The 12,385-nt window shown below is 47.2% G+C and overlaps 1 protein-coding gene across 1 annotated transcript in view; it reads right to left on the bottom strand.

The window, feature by feature from the left end:
- PLBD2 (phospholipase B domain containing 2) overlaps positions 1-12,385 on the bottom strand; it is a 49,991-nt gene continuing 37,606 nt past the window's right edge. The window contains exons 7-12 of the mRNA XM_075320011.1: positions 6,508-6,668; positions 4,591-4,686; positions 4,263-4,334; positions 4,007-4,159; positions 3,755-3,917; positions 1-1,377 (exon numbers count right to left, since the gene is read on the bottom strand). Coding sequence (XP_075176126.1) covers positions 1,210-1,377; positions 3,755-3,917; positions 4,007-4,159; positions 4,263-4,334; positions 4,591-4,686; positions 6,508-6,668 — 813 coding nt within the window. The 3' untranslated portion in view covers positions 1-1,209. The remainder of the gene's footprint in view (positions 1,378-3,754; positions 3,918-4,006; positions 4,160-4,262; positions 4,335-4,590; positions 4,687-6,507; positions 6,669-12,385) is intronic.

Here is a 12,385-nt window from a genome sequence, read left to right on the forward strand (position 1 = left end):
TAATATTACAATTTTATTAGACAAATTGAAAACAATCAAAAACACTTATCTATAACAAATAGAAAAAAAAACAACACAAAAACAGCACAATCTCTATAAGCTCTCACAAATACATCTGCCCACTTGGAGCGAAAAAAATAAAAATAAAGATTGCATAGATATTTTTGCAAAGGGGGTGAGTGACAGTAGATGGTCAATACAGTATCTGTTATACCCCTCCATATGGGTCACATTGTTGCCTAACAGACAAAACATCTAGAAAATAGAATTGGGTTCAATTCCACTAAATGTAAGGCCAAATTATGATTTGATGTGATAAATAGCCTAAAAAAGCTCTCCTTTGCATCCCAAAGCAACCCTAATACACTATAAAGGGCTGATTAAGACCATATGGCGGATCCCACAGCCATTACTATAAAAAAGCCAAAAAGTTAAAGAAAAACAGATCTGAAACCTACTGGATCGTTTCAACTCCAAGAAGCAAGTACTAAACGCCACTTCAGTCTAGGCAGCAGACGCCATTTCGTATTGCTTTAACACCATTTCGATCATTCACAGCATAGGTCATCATGTGCGTCTTATCGACACATAGTGGTCTGCAATTCACTAGGTGAAATCAAAAGGTTATGAGAATACCAAATAATAGTTCATAAAGAAGTTACACAGCAGGGACATCAATCCTGGTGGTCCTACAGGAACCCTTATATCATTAGAGCAAGTCCTTCTCACAATCCTCCCAGATAAGCCACCAGTTCAAGTAAAATCAAGCAGGAGCTTGAGCTCAGGTAGGTGATGGCCATATGGAGGGACCTAGTTGTAAGTCTTCTACAAAGAAAATACGATCACATTTTATACAATGAATAGACAGTCCACATCCAAATGTATCAGAATATCAATATGCTTTGGTATAACAACGTTTTGCTCATGGCCCAACTGTTTCTTGGACAGATTGGTCTGAAGAAACTGCTCGGTTTGTCAACATTTCATTAATGTATGGGTATGCAAAAAAATACACACACACGCAACCTTAAAAAACACACTAAAGTTATCCCTTATGAGACTTCTAATCATCGATTCAGTTCCCTGCGTTAAACAGTACCTGTATCATACAGCTGCAATGCATGTTCGGGCACTAAAGTTAGAAATGCTGATCAAAAGTGCATTGATTGAAGAAATTATACAAGCAAAAAAAATTAAAAAAAAAAGGCCTCAATCCCAACAGATAACAATGGGAGAAAAATTCCAGAGGTCAGGATGGCCCATGTGCATGAGGCTGCTGAAGGGGGAAGTGCTCCATTGGAAGGCAGGGACCTGGTCCCATGTGGGACCATTAACGACCACCATTTTATGATCCTTGGCAAATTCATAGCTTGTGACCTGTGAAAGGAGAATGAAGAAAGCTCACTAAAGACAAACGACTAACTAACGTGCTGAATACACAGAGAATGAAAACTAACATTATTGCAATATGCTACTAGGGAAATGAACAGTACTTCTGTTAGGCCTAAAGCCTGCTTTACACGGGACGACCGATCGTGCAATTTCACGATCGATCGTACCCGCCTCGTCGTTTGTGCAATCAATTGCCCGTGGCGCACAAACTCATTAACCCCCCGTCACACGCACTTACCACCCGGGTGACGTCGCTGAGGGCGGCGAACATCCACTTCCTGAAGTGGGAGGGATGTTCGGCGTCACAGCGATGTCACGCGGCAGCCGGCCAATAGAAGCGGAGTGGCGGAGATAAGCAGAATGTAAACATCCCCACCCACCTCCTTCCTTCCACATAGCTGGCGGGAGCCGCGGGACGCAGGTAAGCGATGTTAATCGTTCCCGTGGTGTCACACGGAGCGACGTGTGCTGCCACGGGAACGATGAACACCCGGCGCCATGTTTCATAAACGATTTTATGAAACCTAGCAACGAGTACACGACTCACGATTTGTGAGCGATACTGCGTCGCTAGGAGGTGTCACACAGGCCGACGTCGCAAGCGACGCCGGATGTGCGTCACAAAAACAGTGACCCCCGACGATCTATCGCACGATAGAGCGTCTCATGTAAACCTTAAGACACACGGCGAGAAAATCTATGCGAGTGGAGTGAGATAAAACATTGCATTCCACTCGGACCTATATTAGGTTGTGTGTCAGCACACGAGCGATTATTTTCTGAGCCCTAATCGGACCAAGAAAACAATGGCAGCATGCTGTGGGGTGTAATGCGAGACACTTTCTCTTGCACCCATTCAAGTGTATGGGGCAAGAGGAAAAAAAAAAAAAAAAAAAAAAAAGGCACTGCACTTGCGGTGCACCGGTGTACCGCGAGTGCAGAGCGAGAATCGCAATAGGCGGCTACGGAGGAGAGAGGGAGAGAAATCCCTCCCGCCCGTCCGCAGAGCCGGCCCGGGGTCCGGGGTCTGCTGAGGTCCGCTCGCACAGTTGGACCTGTCGCAGGGACATTAGCATGGCACTCGGCTCTGCTGTACTGCCAGCATGAGCAGAGTGTCATGCGAGGATCGCACTAGAGCCCCGTGTGGCCCCGGCCTTATGCACACGTTGGCGTCTCCCAATAATTCAGATATAAAACACATACTGATCGGTCACTTATTGGGGAGGACACAATGCAAAAAGATGGCTTGTGCACATCCCCAACGGCAGACTATCTAGGTATATTGTACATCTGCAGCAGAAATTAAAGTATCACATATCTGCAGATTCCCTTGCAAATGTGCAGATCTTTTTGTCTCCCTTATTGTCGAGTGAACATACCCTTAAAATATCAAAAAAGTGGCACTCACCGGTTGTAAAAATTTCTTTATTGCTTCACAAAGTAAAACATGCGGGCGGATGCGGGTCACATATGGACAACGGCAGCCTTGCAGAAAACGGCTGATGTCCATATGTGATCTGAATGTTTTACTTCGTGAAGCAATAAAGGATTTTTTGTGTTACGACACTTCATTCGCTTTCGCTGGATTATTTGTTTCCACGTTTCAGGTAGCGCACCACCAGGTAACATCCTACTTCACAGAGAGTCCCTCGTATGCTCTCCATACTATCGCCACTCATACACTTGTGCCGGTCCTTCCTTCATTTGATTTATACCCTTTAAAAGGGAACCTGTCAGGTGCAATATGCACCCAGAACCAAGTGCCTAACCATCCCTGTATACACTAGTATAGATAAAAGATCTTTTGAAAATGGATCTAAAGATCCTTTATGATATGCTAATGAGCGAGGGGAATAGTCCCAAGGGCATTATATCCCCTGAATAGTCTCCACCCTTAGCATGGTAGTACGCCCAAAGGGGCATACTAACATGCTATTCAATGCAGCGTCACCGGCGCCCGCTGTTCCGAATGCCCGACACTTCCAGGCATGCGCAGTAGAACTGTCTGAGGCTGGGATGCGTACACCAGGCTTCATACTGTGCATGACCGGAAGTGCCCGGCATTCAAAAGAGCGAACACAGGTACAAGCGTCACCGCTGGTGATGCTGAATTGAATACCATGTTAGTACGCTCCAGTGGGTATACTACCATGCTAGGAGGGGAGACTAGTCAGGGGATATAACGCCCTTGGGACTAATCCCCGCACTTATTAATATAGGATAAAAGATCTTTAGAAATATTTTTTAGCTATGCTAGTGTATACAGGGACAGTTAGGCAGGGATTAGCAATATGCACCCAGAACTGCTCCTGGTTCTGGGTGCATATTGCACCTGACAGGTTCCCTTTAAGAGATCACCCACCTTCATATCGGTACCACCATGTTGTCGCTGACGCAAGGCTCCAAAAGGGTATGTTCCATTGGCAGGGTTCAGATCAGATCGAGCAGAGATCGCATTCTCCCCATTTGGCTGTGGATCACAACTTGCGCAACGTGAAAGAGGATCATGAAGATAATCATTGTACCTGAAATTTTAAGAGCACACCATGTCATTTTAGAAGGTCTAGTACAGGATATGAAGTTAGTAAAATGACATACACCAGGTCATGGTCACCTCATAAGTTTCACCATAGACTGTAGGTCCTGCACAAGTGTCTGATTCCTACGAAATATTTGGGCACGAGGAGTTTTTGAATAACTGAACCAGTCTCCATACTTTTTCAGCAGGTCCACTTGCCCACTAGCATTAAAAATCTCTTCAAAGTACCTATAAGAAGGCAGGACACATGAATAAGTAAGAGGACACTTCAGACCCACTGTTTGTCACCATTCCAAGGATATCAACACTAGCTGTAGTTTTATGCACTTACGGGACATTATAGCTTGCCCAATACCCAGTTTGGTAAAGAAGATCAGATTTATCTGCAGAAACAATCATACCCCTAGGAAGAAAAAAATATAAATAAATATTGACCATGAAAAAGGAATTTTCACAAATTATTAGTAAAATAGATTTTACTACAGCTACAGGAAAAAGGACAAACCAACCAGTCACACTTCAAATTCTCACTTATTTTTTTTAGATGCAAAATATTGAACAAAAGGCGGGAAAAAAAAATATTGATGCCTCTTTAAAATTAACTGAGATTTCTAAATTTATAAGTGTCAGGATCAAAGCAGAGAAAGTATGGAACTTACGGAAGCTGTTCTAGGATGGTGAGCAGTCCGCTGGGAACCTCTGTGCTTCCAATATTGAATTTTTTGTAATCCACAACCATCCACTGATTATTGTACCTAAGGGGAAGATCATTAATTGATTATTTTATTTATTTAAATAGAGAGACAGAAACACAGAGAGAAACAGAGGGAGAGAGAGAGAGAAACAGAGGGAGAGAGAGAGAGAAACAGAGGGAGAGAGAGAGAGAGAGAGAGAGAGAGAGAGAGAAACAGAGGGAGAGAGAGAGAGAGAGAGAGAGAGAGAGAAACAGAGGGAGAGAGAGAGAGAGAGAGAGAGAGAAACAGAGGGAGAGAGAGAGAGAGAGAGAGAGAGAGAGAAACAGAGAGAGAGAGAGAGAGAGAGAGAGAGAGAGAGAAACAGAGGGAGAGAGAGAGAGAGAGAGAAACAGAGGGAGAGAGAGAGAGAGAAACAGAGGGAGAGAGAGAGAGAGAGAGAGAGAGAGAGAGAAACAGAGGGAGAGAGAGAGAGAGAGAGAAACAGAGGGAGAGAGAGAGAGAGAGAGAGAAACAGAGAGAGAGAGAGAGAGAGAGAGAGAGAGAGAGAAACAGAGGGAGAGAGAGAGAGAGAGAGAGAGAGAGAGAGAGAAACAGAGGGAGAGAGAGAGAGAGAGAGAGAGAGAGAGAAACAGAGGGAGAGAGAGAGAGAGAGAGAGAAACAGAGGGAGAGAGAGAGAGAGAGAAACAGAGGGAGAGAGAGAGAGAGAGAGAAACAGAGGGAGAGAGAGAGAGAGAGAGAGAGAAACAGAGGGAGAGAGAGAGAGAGAGAGAGAGAGAGAGAGAGAGAGAGAGAAAGAAACAGAGGGAGAGAGAGAGAGAGAGAGAGAGAGAGAGAGAGAGAGAAACAGAGGGAGAGAGAGAGAGAGAGAGAGAGAGAGAGAAACAGAGGGAGAGAGAGAGAGAGAGAGAAACAGAGGGAGAGAGAGAGAGAGAGAAACAGAGGGAGAGAGAGAGAGAGAAACAGAGGGAGAGAGAGAGAGAGAAACAGAGGGAGAGAGAGAGAGAAACAGAGGGAGAGAGAGAGAGAGAGAGAAACAGAGGGAGAGAGAGAGAGAGAGAAACAGAGGGAGAGAGAGAGAGAGAAACAGAGGGAGAGAGAGAGAGAGAAACAGAGGGAGAGAGAGAGAGAGAGAAACAGAGGGAGAGAGAGAGAGAGAGAAACAGAGGGAGAGAGAGAGAGAGAGAAACAGAGAGAGAGAGAAAGTGCGAGAGAAAGAGAGAGAAAGAGAGAAAAAGAGAAAGAGAGAAAAAGAGAAAGAGAGAAAAAGAGAAAAAGAGAGAAAAAGAGAGAAAAAGAGAGAAAAAGAGAAAAAGAGAGAAAAAGAGAGAGACACACACATACACCGAGACAGACAGAGACAGAGACACACAGAGAAAGAGAGAGAGACACACACACACACAGAGAGACAGAGAGACCGAGACAAGGAGAGACAGAGAGACCGAGACAAGGAGAGACAGAGAGACCGAGACAAGGAGAGACAGAGAGACCGAGACAAGGAGAGACAGAGAGACCGAGACAAGGAGAGACCGAGACAGAGAGAGACAGAGAGAGACAGAGAGAGACCGAGAGAGACCGAGAGAGACCGAGAGAGACCGAGAGAGACCGAGAGAGACCGAGAGAGACCGAGAGAGACCGAGAGAGACCGAGAGAGACCGAGAGAGACCGAGAGAGACCGAGAGAGACAGAGAGAGACAGAGAGAGACAGAGAGAGACAGAGAGAGACAGAGAGAGACAGAGAGAGAGACTTTACACAAAAGAAAGATAAGAAAAAAAACTATGCCACTGGTTCCTGGTAGGAGCTTCAGGTCCACAGCTGACTGATTCTTCTGCCATGCAGACTGGTGACACTGAATCTTTCATAAGAGAGCCACTTTACTTACGTTCCACTATTAAATCTTGTAAATATATCGGCCCATTCTCCTCCTCCTGTGGCCAGTCTGTTTGCTACAATATTCCTCAGCCACTCCAGGACAGAATTCTGTGGCTGGATGTATTTCCAGAGGTCAGGATTACTGTTACCAATGGTTGTTTCCAGGGTCACCTGCAAAATGTGTAATTATATTTCAAACTCCGCAAACACTTGGATAGATAGAGATATAGATATCTCATATATTATATTAATTACATTAATATATATATATATATATATATATATATATATATATATATATATATATATATATATATATATATATATATATATATATATATATATATATATATATATATATATATATATATATTACACATATATACATACACATATATGTACACATACATATATACACACACACACCAAAAGTTACACCATCTCATTCACAGTTTTCTTTATTTTCCTGACTCACATGTGGGATGGAATACTTAAGACATTTTCAGGTGTTTCACACTTTTTTGTTATATTCTAGGTTCTTCAAAGTAGCCACCTTTTGCTTTGATTACTGCTTTGCAAACTCTTACAATTCTCTTGATGAGCTTAAGAGGTAGTCGCCGGAAATGGTTTTCACTTCTCAGGTGTGCCCTGTCAGGTTTAAATTAGTTGGATTTCTTGCCTTATAAATGGGATTGGGACCATCAGTTGTGTTGTGCAGAAGTCTGGGGGATACACAGCTGATAGTCCTACTGAATAGACTGTTAAAAGCAGTGAAGTAAAGAAAAACGATTGGCCATCATTACTTTAAGAAATGAAGGTCAGTCAGTCCGACAAATTGTGAAAACTTTGAAAGTGTCCCCAAGTGCAGTGGCAAAAACCATCAAACGTTACAAAGAAACTGGCTCCCATAATGACCGCCCCGGGAAAGGAAGACCAAGAGTCACCTCTGCTGCAGAGGATAAGTTTATCCGAGTCACCAGCCTCAAATCGCAGGTTAACAGCAGCTCAGATTAGAGACTAGGTCAATGGCACACAGAGTTCTAGCAGCAGACCCATCTCTAGAACAACTGTTAAGAGGAGACTTTGTGCAGCAGGCCTTCATGGTAAAATAGCAGCTAGCAAACCACTGCTAAGGACAGGCAACAAGCAGAAGAGACTTGTTTGGGCTAAAGAACACAAGGAATAAACATTAGACCAGTGGAAATTTGTGCTTTGGTCTGATGAGTCCAAATTTGAGATCTTTGGATCCAACCACCGTGTCTTTGTAGAAAAGGTGAACGGATGGACTCTACATGCCTGGTTCCCACCGTGAAGCATGGAGAAGGAGGTGTGATGGTGTGGGGTGCTTTGCTGGTGACACTGTTGGGGATTTATTCAAAATTGAAGGCATACTGAACCAGCATGGCTACCACAGCATCTTGCAGTGGCGTGCTATTCCATCCGCTTTGCGTTTAGTTGCACCATAATTTATTTTCCAACAGGACAATGACCCCAAACACACCTCCAGGCTGTGTAAGGGCTATTTAACTAAGAAGGAGAGTGATGGGGTGCTACGCCAGATCACCTGGCCTCCACAGTCACCAGACCTGAACCCAATCGAGATGGTTTGGGGTGAGCTGGACCGCAGAGTGAAGGTAAAAGGGCCAACAAGTGCCAAGCATCTCTGGGAACCCCTTCAAGGCTGTTGGAAGACCATTTCCGGTGACTACCTCTTAAGCTCATCAAGAGAATGCCAAGAGTATGCAAAGCAGTAATCAAAGCAAAAGGTGGCTACTTTGAAGAACCTAGAATATAAGACATATTTTCAGGTGTTTCACACTTTTTTGTTAAGTATTTCATCCCACAAGTGTTAATTCATAGTTTTGATGCCTTTAATGTGAATCTACAATTTTCAGAGTCATGAAAATAAAGAAAAAAACCTCTTTAAATGAAAAGTAGTGTCCAAACTTTTGGTCTGTACGGTGTAGAAAAAGAATTTTGTTTACTTACCGTAAATTCTTTTTCTTATAGTTCCGTAATGGGAGACCCAGACCATGGGTGTATAGCTTCTGCCTCCGGAGGACACACAAAGTACTACACTAAAAAGTGTAGCTCCTCCCTCCGAGCATATACACCCCCTGGATAACCAAATATAGCCAGTTTAGTGCAAAAGCTGAAGGAGGACAGCCACCCACAAGTAGAGATAGAGCAAGAACCGGAACAACCGGAGCCTCTGTCTGCAACAACAGCCGGTGATAACACGCGGAACAAGAAACTGCCAACAGGCAACAGGGAGGGTGCTGGGTCTCCCATTACTGAACTATAAGAAAAAGAATTTTACGGTAAGTAAACAAAATTCTCTTTTTCTTCATCGTTCCTATGGGAGACCCAGACCATGGGACGTTCTAAAGCAGTCCATGGGTGGGAATAAACCGAAAAACTAAGAAGTAGGCGAAACCTAACTTCACAAATGGGCGACAGCCGCCTGAAGGATGCGTCTGCCCAAGCTCGCATCTGCCGAAGCATGAGCATGCACTTGGTAGTGCTTCGAAAAGGTATGCAGACTAGACCAAGTGGCAGCCTGACAGACCTGCTGAGCCATAGCCTGGTGCCTGAAAGCCCAAGAGGCACCGACAGCTCTGGTCGAATGTGCCTTAATCCCCGGCGGGGGAGGCACTTGAGTACACTGGTAGGCATCGGAAATGGCCGACCTAATCCAACGAGCTAGGGTCGGCTTAGAAGCCGAGAGGCCCTTACGCCGACCTGTGGGCAGCACAAAAAGAGAGGTGCACCGCCTAAGAACAGCGGTGCGAGATACATAGATCCGGAGCGCCCGCACCAGATCCAGAGTATGCAACGCTTTTTCAAAGCGATGAACAGGAGCCGGACAAAAGGAAGGCAGGGAAATGTCCTGGTTAAGGTGGAAAGGAGAAACCACCTTAGGGAGAAAGTCCGGAGTCGGACGGAGAACCACCTTGTCTTGATGAAAAACCAAAAAAGGTGACTCCGAAGAGAGCGCGGCCAAATCAGAGACTCTCCTGAGGGAAGTTATGGCCACTAGAACAACCACTTTCTGTGAAAGCCGAGACAAAGAAACCTCCCTAAGAGGTTCAAAGGGGGGTTTCTGCAAGGCCGTGAGGACCAGATTTAGGTCCCAGGGATCCAAAGGCCGCCGGTAAGGCGGAATGAAGTGAGATGCGCCCTGCATGAATGTGCGCACCTGAGCCAGCCGGGCGAGACGCCGCTGGAAAAACACTGACAGAGCCGAGACCTGTCCATTGAGGGAATTGAGGGATAGTCCTAGCTGCAGACCGGACTGAAGAAAGGACAGGAGGGTCGGCAAGGAAAAAGGCCAAGGAGCATGGCCGGAAAAGCGACACCAGGACAGGAAAATTCTCCAGGTCCTGTGATATATTTTGGCCGAGGAAGACTTCCGAGCCCGAGTCATAGTGGAGATGACTTCAGGAGGGATACCAGAAGCCGTCAAGATCCAGGACTCAAGAGCCACGCCGTCAATCTGAGAGCCGCAGAATTCCGGCGGAAAAACGGACCTTGTGAGAGAAGGTCTGGACGGTCCGGGAGATGCCACGGCACCTCTACGGACAGATGGAGCAGGTCTGGGTACCAAGCTCGCCTGGGCCAGTCTGGAGCAATGAGGATGACCCGATGGCCCTCCATTCTGATCTTGCGCAGGACTCTGGGCAAGAGAGCTAGAGGGGGAAATACGTAAGACAGACGAAACTGGGACCAATCTTGAACCAGCGCGTCCGCCGCAAGGGTCTGCGGATCGTGGGAGCGGGCCACGTAAACCGGAACCTTGTTGTTGTGGCGGGATGCCATTAGATCCACTTCCGGAGTACCCCACTTGCGGCAGATTGTCCGAAACACTGCCGGATGCAGAGCCCACTCGCCGCCGTCCACGGTTTGCCGGCTGAGATAATCTGCCTCCCAGTTTTCCACGCCTGGGATGTGGACTGCGGATATGATGGACCTCGAGTCCTCCGTCCACTGAAGGATGCGTTGAACCTCCAACATTGCCAGGCGGCTGCGTGTCCCGCCCTGGTGATTGATATAGGCAACCGCTGTCGCGTTGTCTGACTGGACTCGAATGTGCTTGCCCGCCAACAGGTAGTGAAAGGCTAAGAGAGATAGAAGCACAGCTCTGATTTCCAGCACATTGATCGAGACGGCTGATTCGGACGGAGTCCAAGTGCCCTGCGCTCTGTGGTGGAGATATACTGCACCCTAACCGGATAGACTGGCATCCGTGGTGAGGATCACCCAGGACGGGGCCAGGAAGGAGCGTCCCTGAGACAGAGAAAGGGGCCGAAGCCACCACTGAAGGGAGCCCCTGGTCTGTGGCGACAGAGCCACTAACTTGAGCAAGGAGGAAGTCCGCTTGTCCCAACAGCGGAGAATGTCCAGCTGCAGAGGACGCAGATGGAACTGGGCAAAGGAAACCGCTTCCATTGACGCCACCATCTGACCCAGCACCTGCATTAGGTGCCTGACGGAATGACGGCGGGGTCTCAGCAAAGAGCGCACCGCCAGATGGAGGGACTGCTGTTTGACTAAGGGCAGCCTCACAAGTGCCAGCAGAGTCTCGAATTGCATCCCTAGGTACGTGAGCTTCTGGGTCGGAATCAGAGTGGACTTGGGCAGATTGACAAGCCACCCGAACTGGACTAGAGTGGCGAGAGTGAGCGAGACACTCCGCTGACAGTCTGCACTGGATGAAGCCTTGACCAGAAGGTCGTCCAGGTAAGGAATCACTGCCAACCCCTGGAGGTGCAGAACCGCAACCACTGCTGCCATGACCTTGGTGAAGACTCGGGGGGCCGTGGCTAACCCGAAGGGGAGAGCCACAAATTGGAAATGTTCCTCTCCGATTGCAAAACGTAGCCAACGCTGGTGTGAAACTGCAATTGGCACATGCAGATAGGCATCTCTGATGACGATGGATGCTAGAAAATCTCCTTGGGTCATTGAGGCAATGACTGATCGAAGAGACTCCATGCGAAAATGCCGCACCTGAACATGCTTGTTGAGAAGCTTGAGATCCAGGATGGGCCGGAAGGAACCGTCCTTTTTGGGGACTAGGAAGAGATTTGAGTAGAAACCTCTGAACCCTTCCCGGGCGGGAACCGGTACAATTACTCCGTTGGCCTGCAAGGATGCCACGGACTGAGAGAAGGCGGCGGCCTTGGAGCAGGGGGGAGTGGACAGAAAAAATCTGTTTGGCGGGCTGGAAGAGAATTCTATCCTGTAGTCGTGGGAGATGATATCCCGCACCCACTGAGCGGAGACGTGTTGAAACCACACGTCGCCAAAGTGGGAGAGCCTGCCACCGACCAAGGACGTTGCTGGCGCGGCCAGATAGTCAAGAGGAGGCTGCCTTAGTGGCAGCGGCTCCTGCGGTCTTCTGAGGACGCGGCTTCGTGCGCCAGCTGGGTTTTCGGTACTTGGCTGAGTTAGTGGAGGAGGCTGAGGGCTTAGAGGATGACCAGTTGGAGGAACGAAAGGAACGAAACCTCGACTGGTTCCTGCCCTGGACAGGTTTCCTGGTTTTAGTTTGTGGCAAGGAAGTACTCTTCCCGCCAGTAGCTTCCTTAATAATTTCATCCAGTTGTTCGCCGAACAGCCTGGACCCAGCAAATGGGAGCCCAGCAAGGAACTTCTTGGAAGAAGCGTCTGCTTTCCACTCTCGAAGCCACAAGATCCTGCGGATAGCGAGGGAATTAGCCGAAGCCACCGCCGTGCGGTGAGAAGCCTCCAGAATGGCAGACATGGCATAGGATGAAAAGGCTGAAGCCTGGGAAGTTAAGGCAACCATTTCGGGCAAAGAGTCCCTGGTGAGGGAATGCATCTCCTCTAGAGAAGCAGAGACGGCTTTAAGAGCCCACACTGCT

The sequence above is a fragment of the Anomaloglossus baeobatrachus genome, chromosome 1 (assembly GCF_048569485.1).
Source record: "Anomaloglossus baeobatrachus isolate aAnoBae1 chromosome 1, aAnoBae1.hap1, whole genome shotgun sequence".
NCBI lineage: Eukaryota > Metazoa > Chordata > Amphibia > Anura > Aromobatidae > Anomaloglossus > Anomaloglossus baeobatrachus.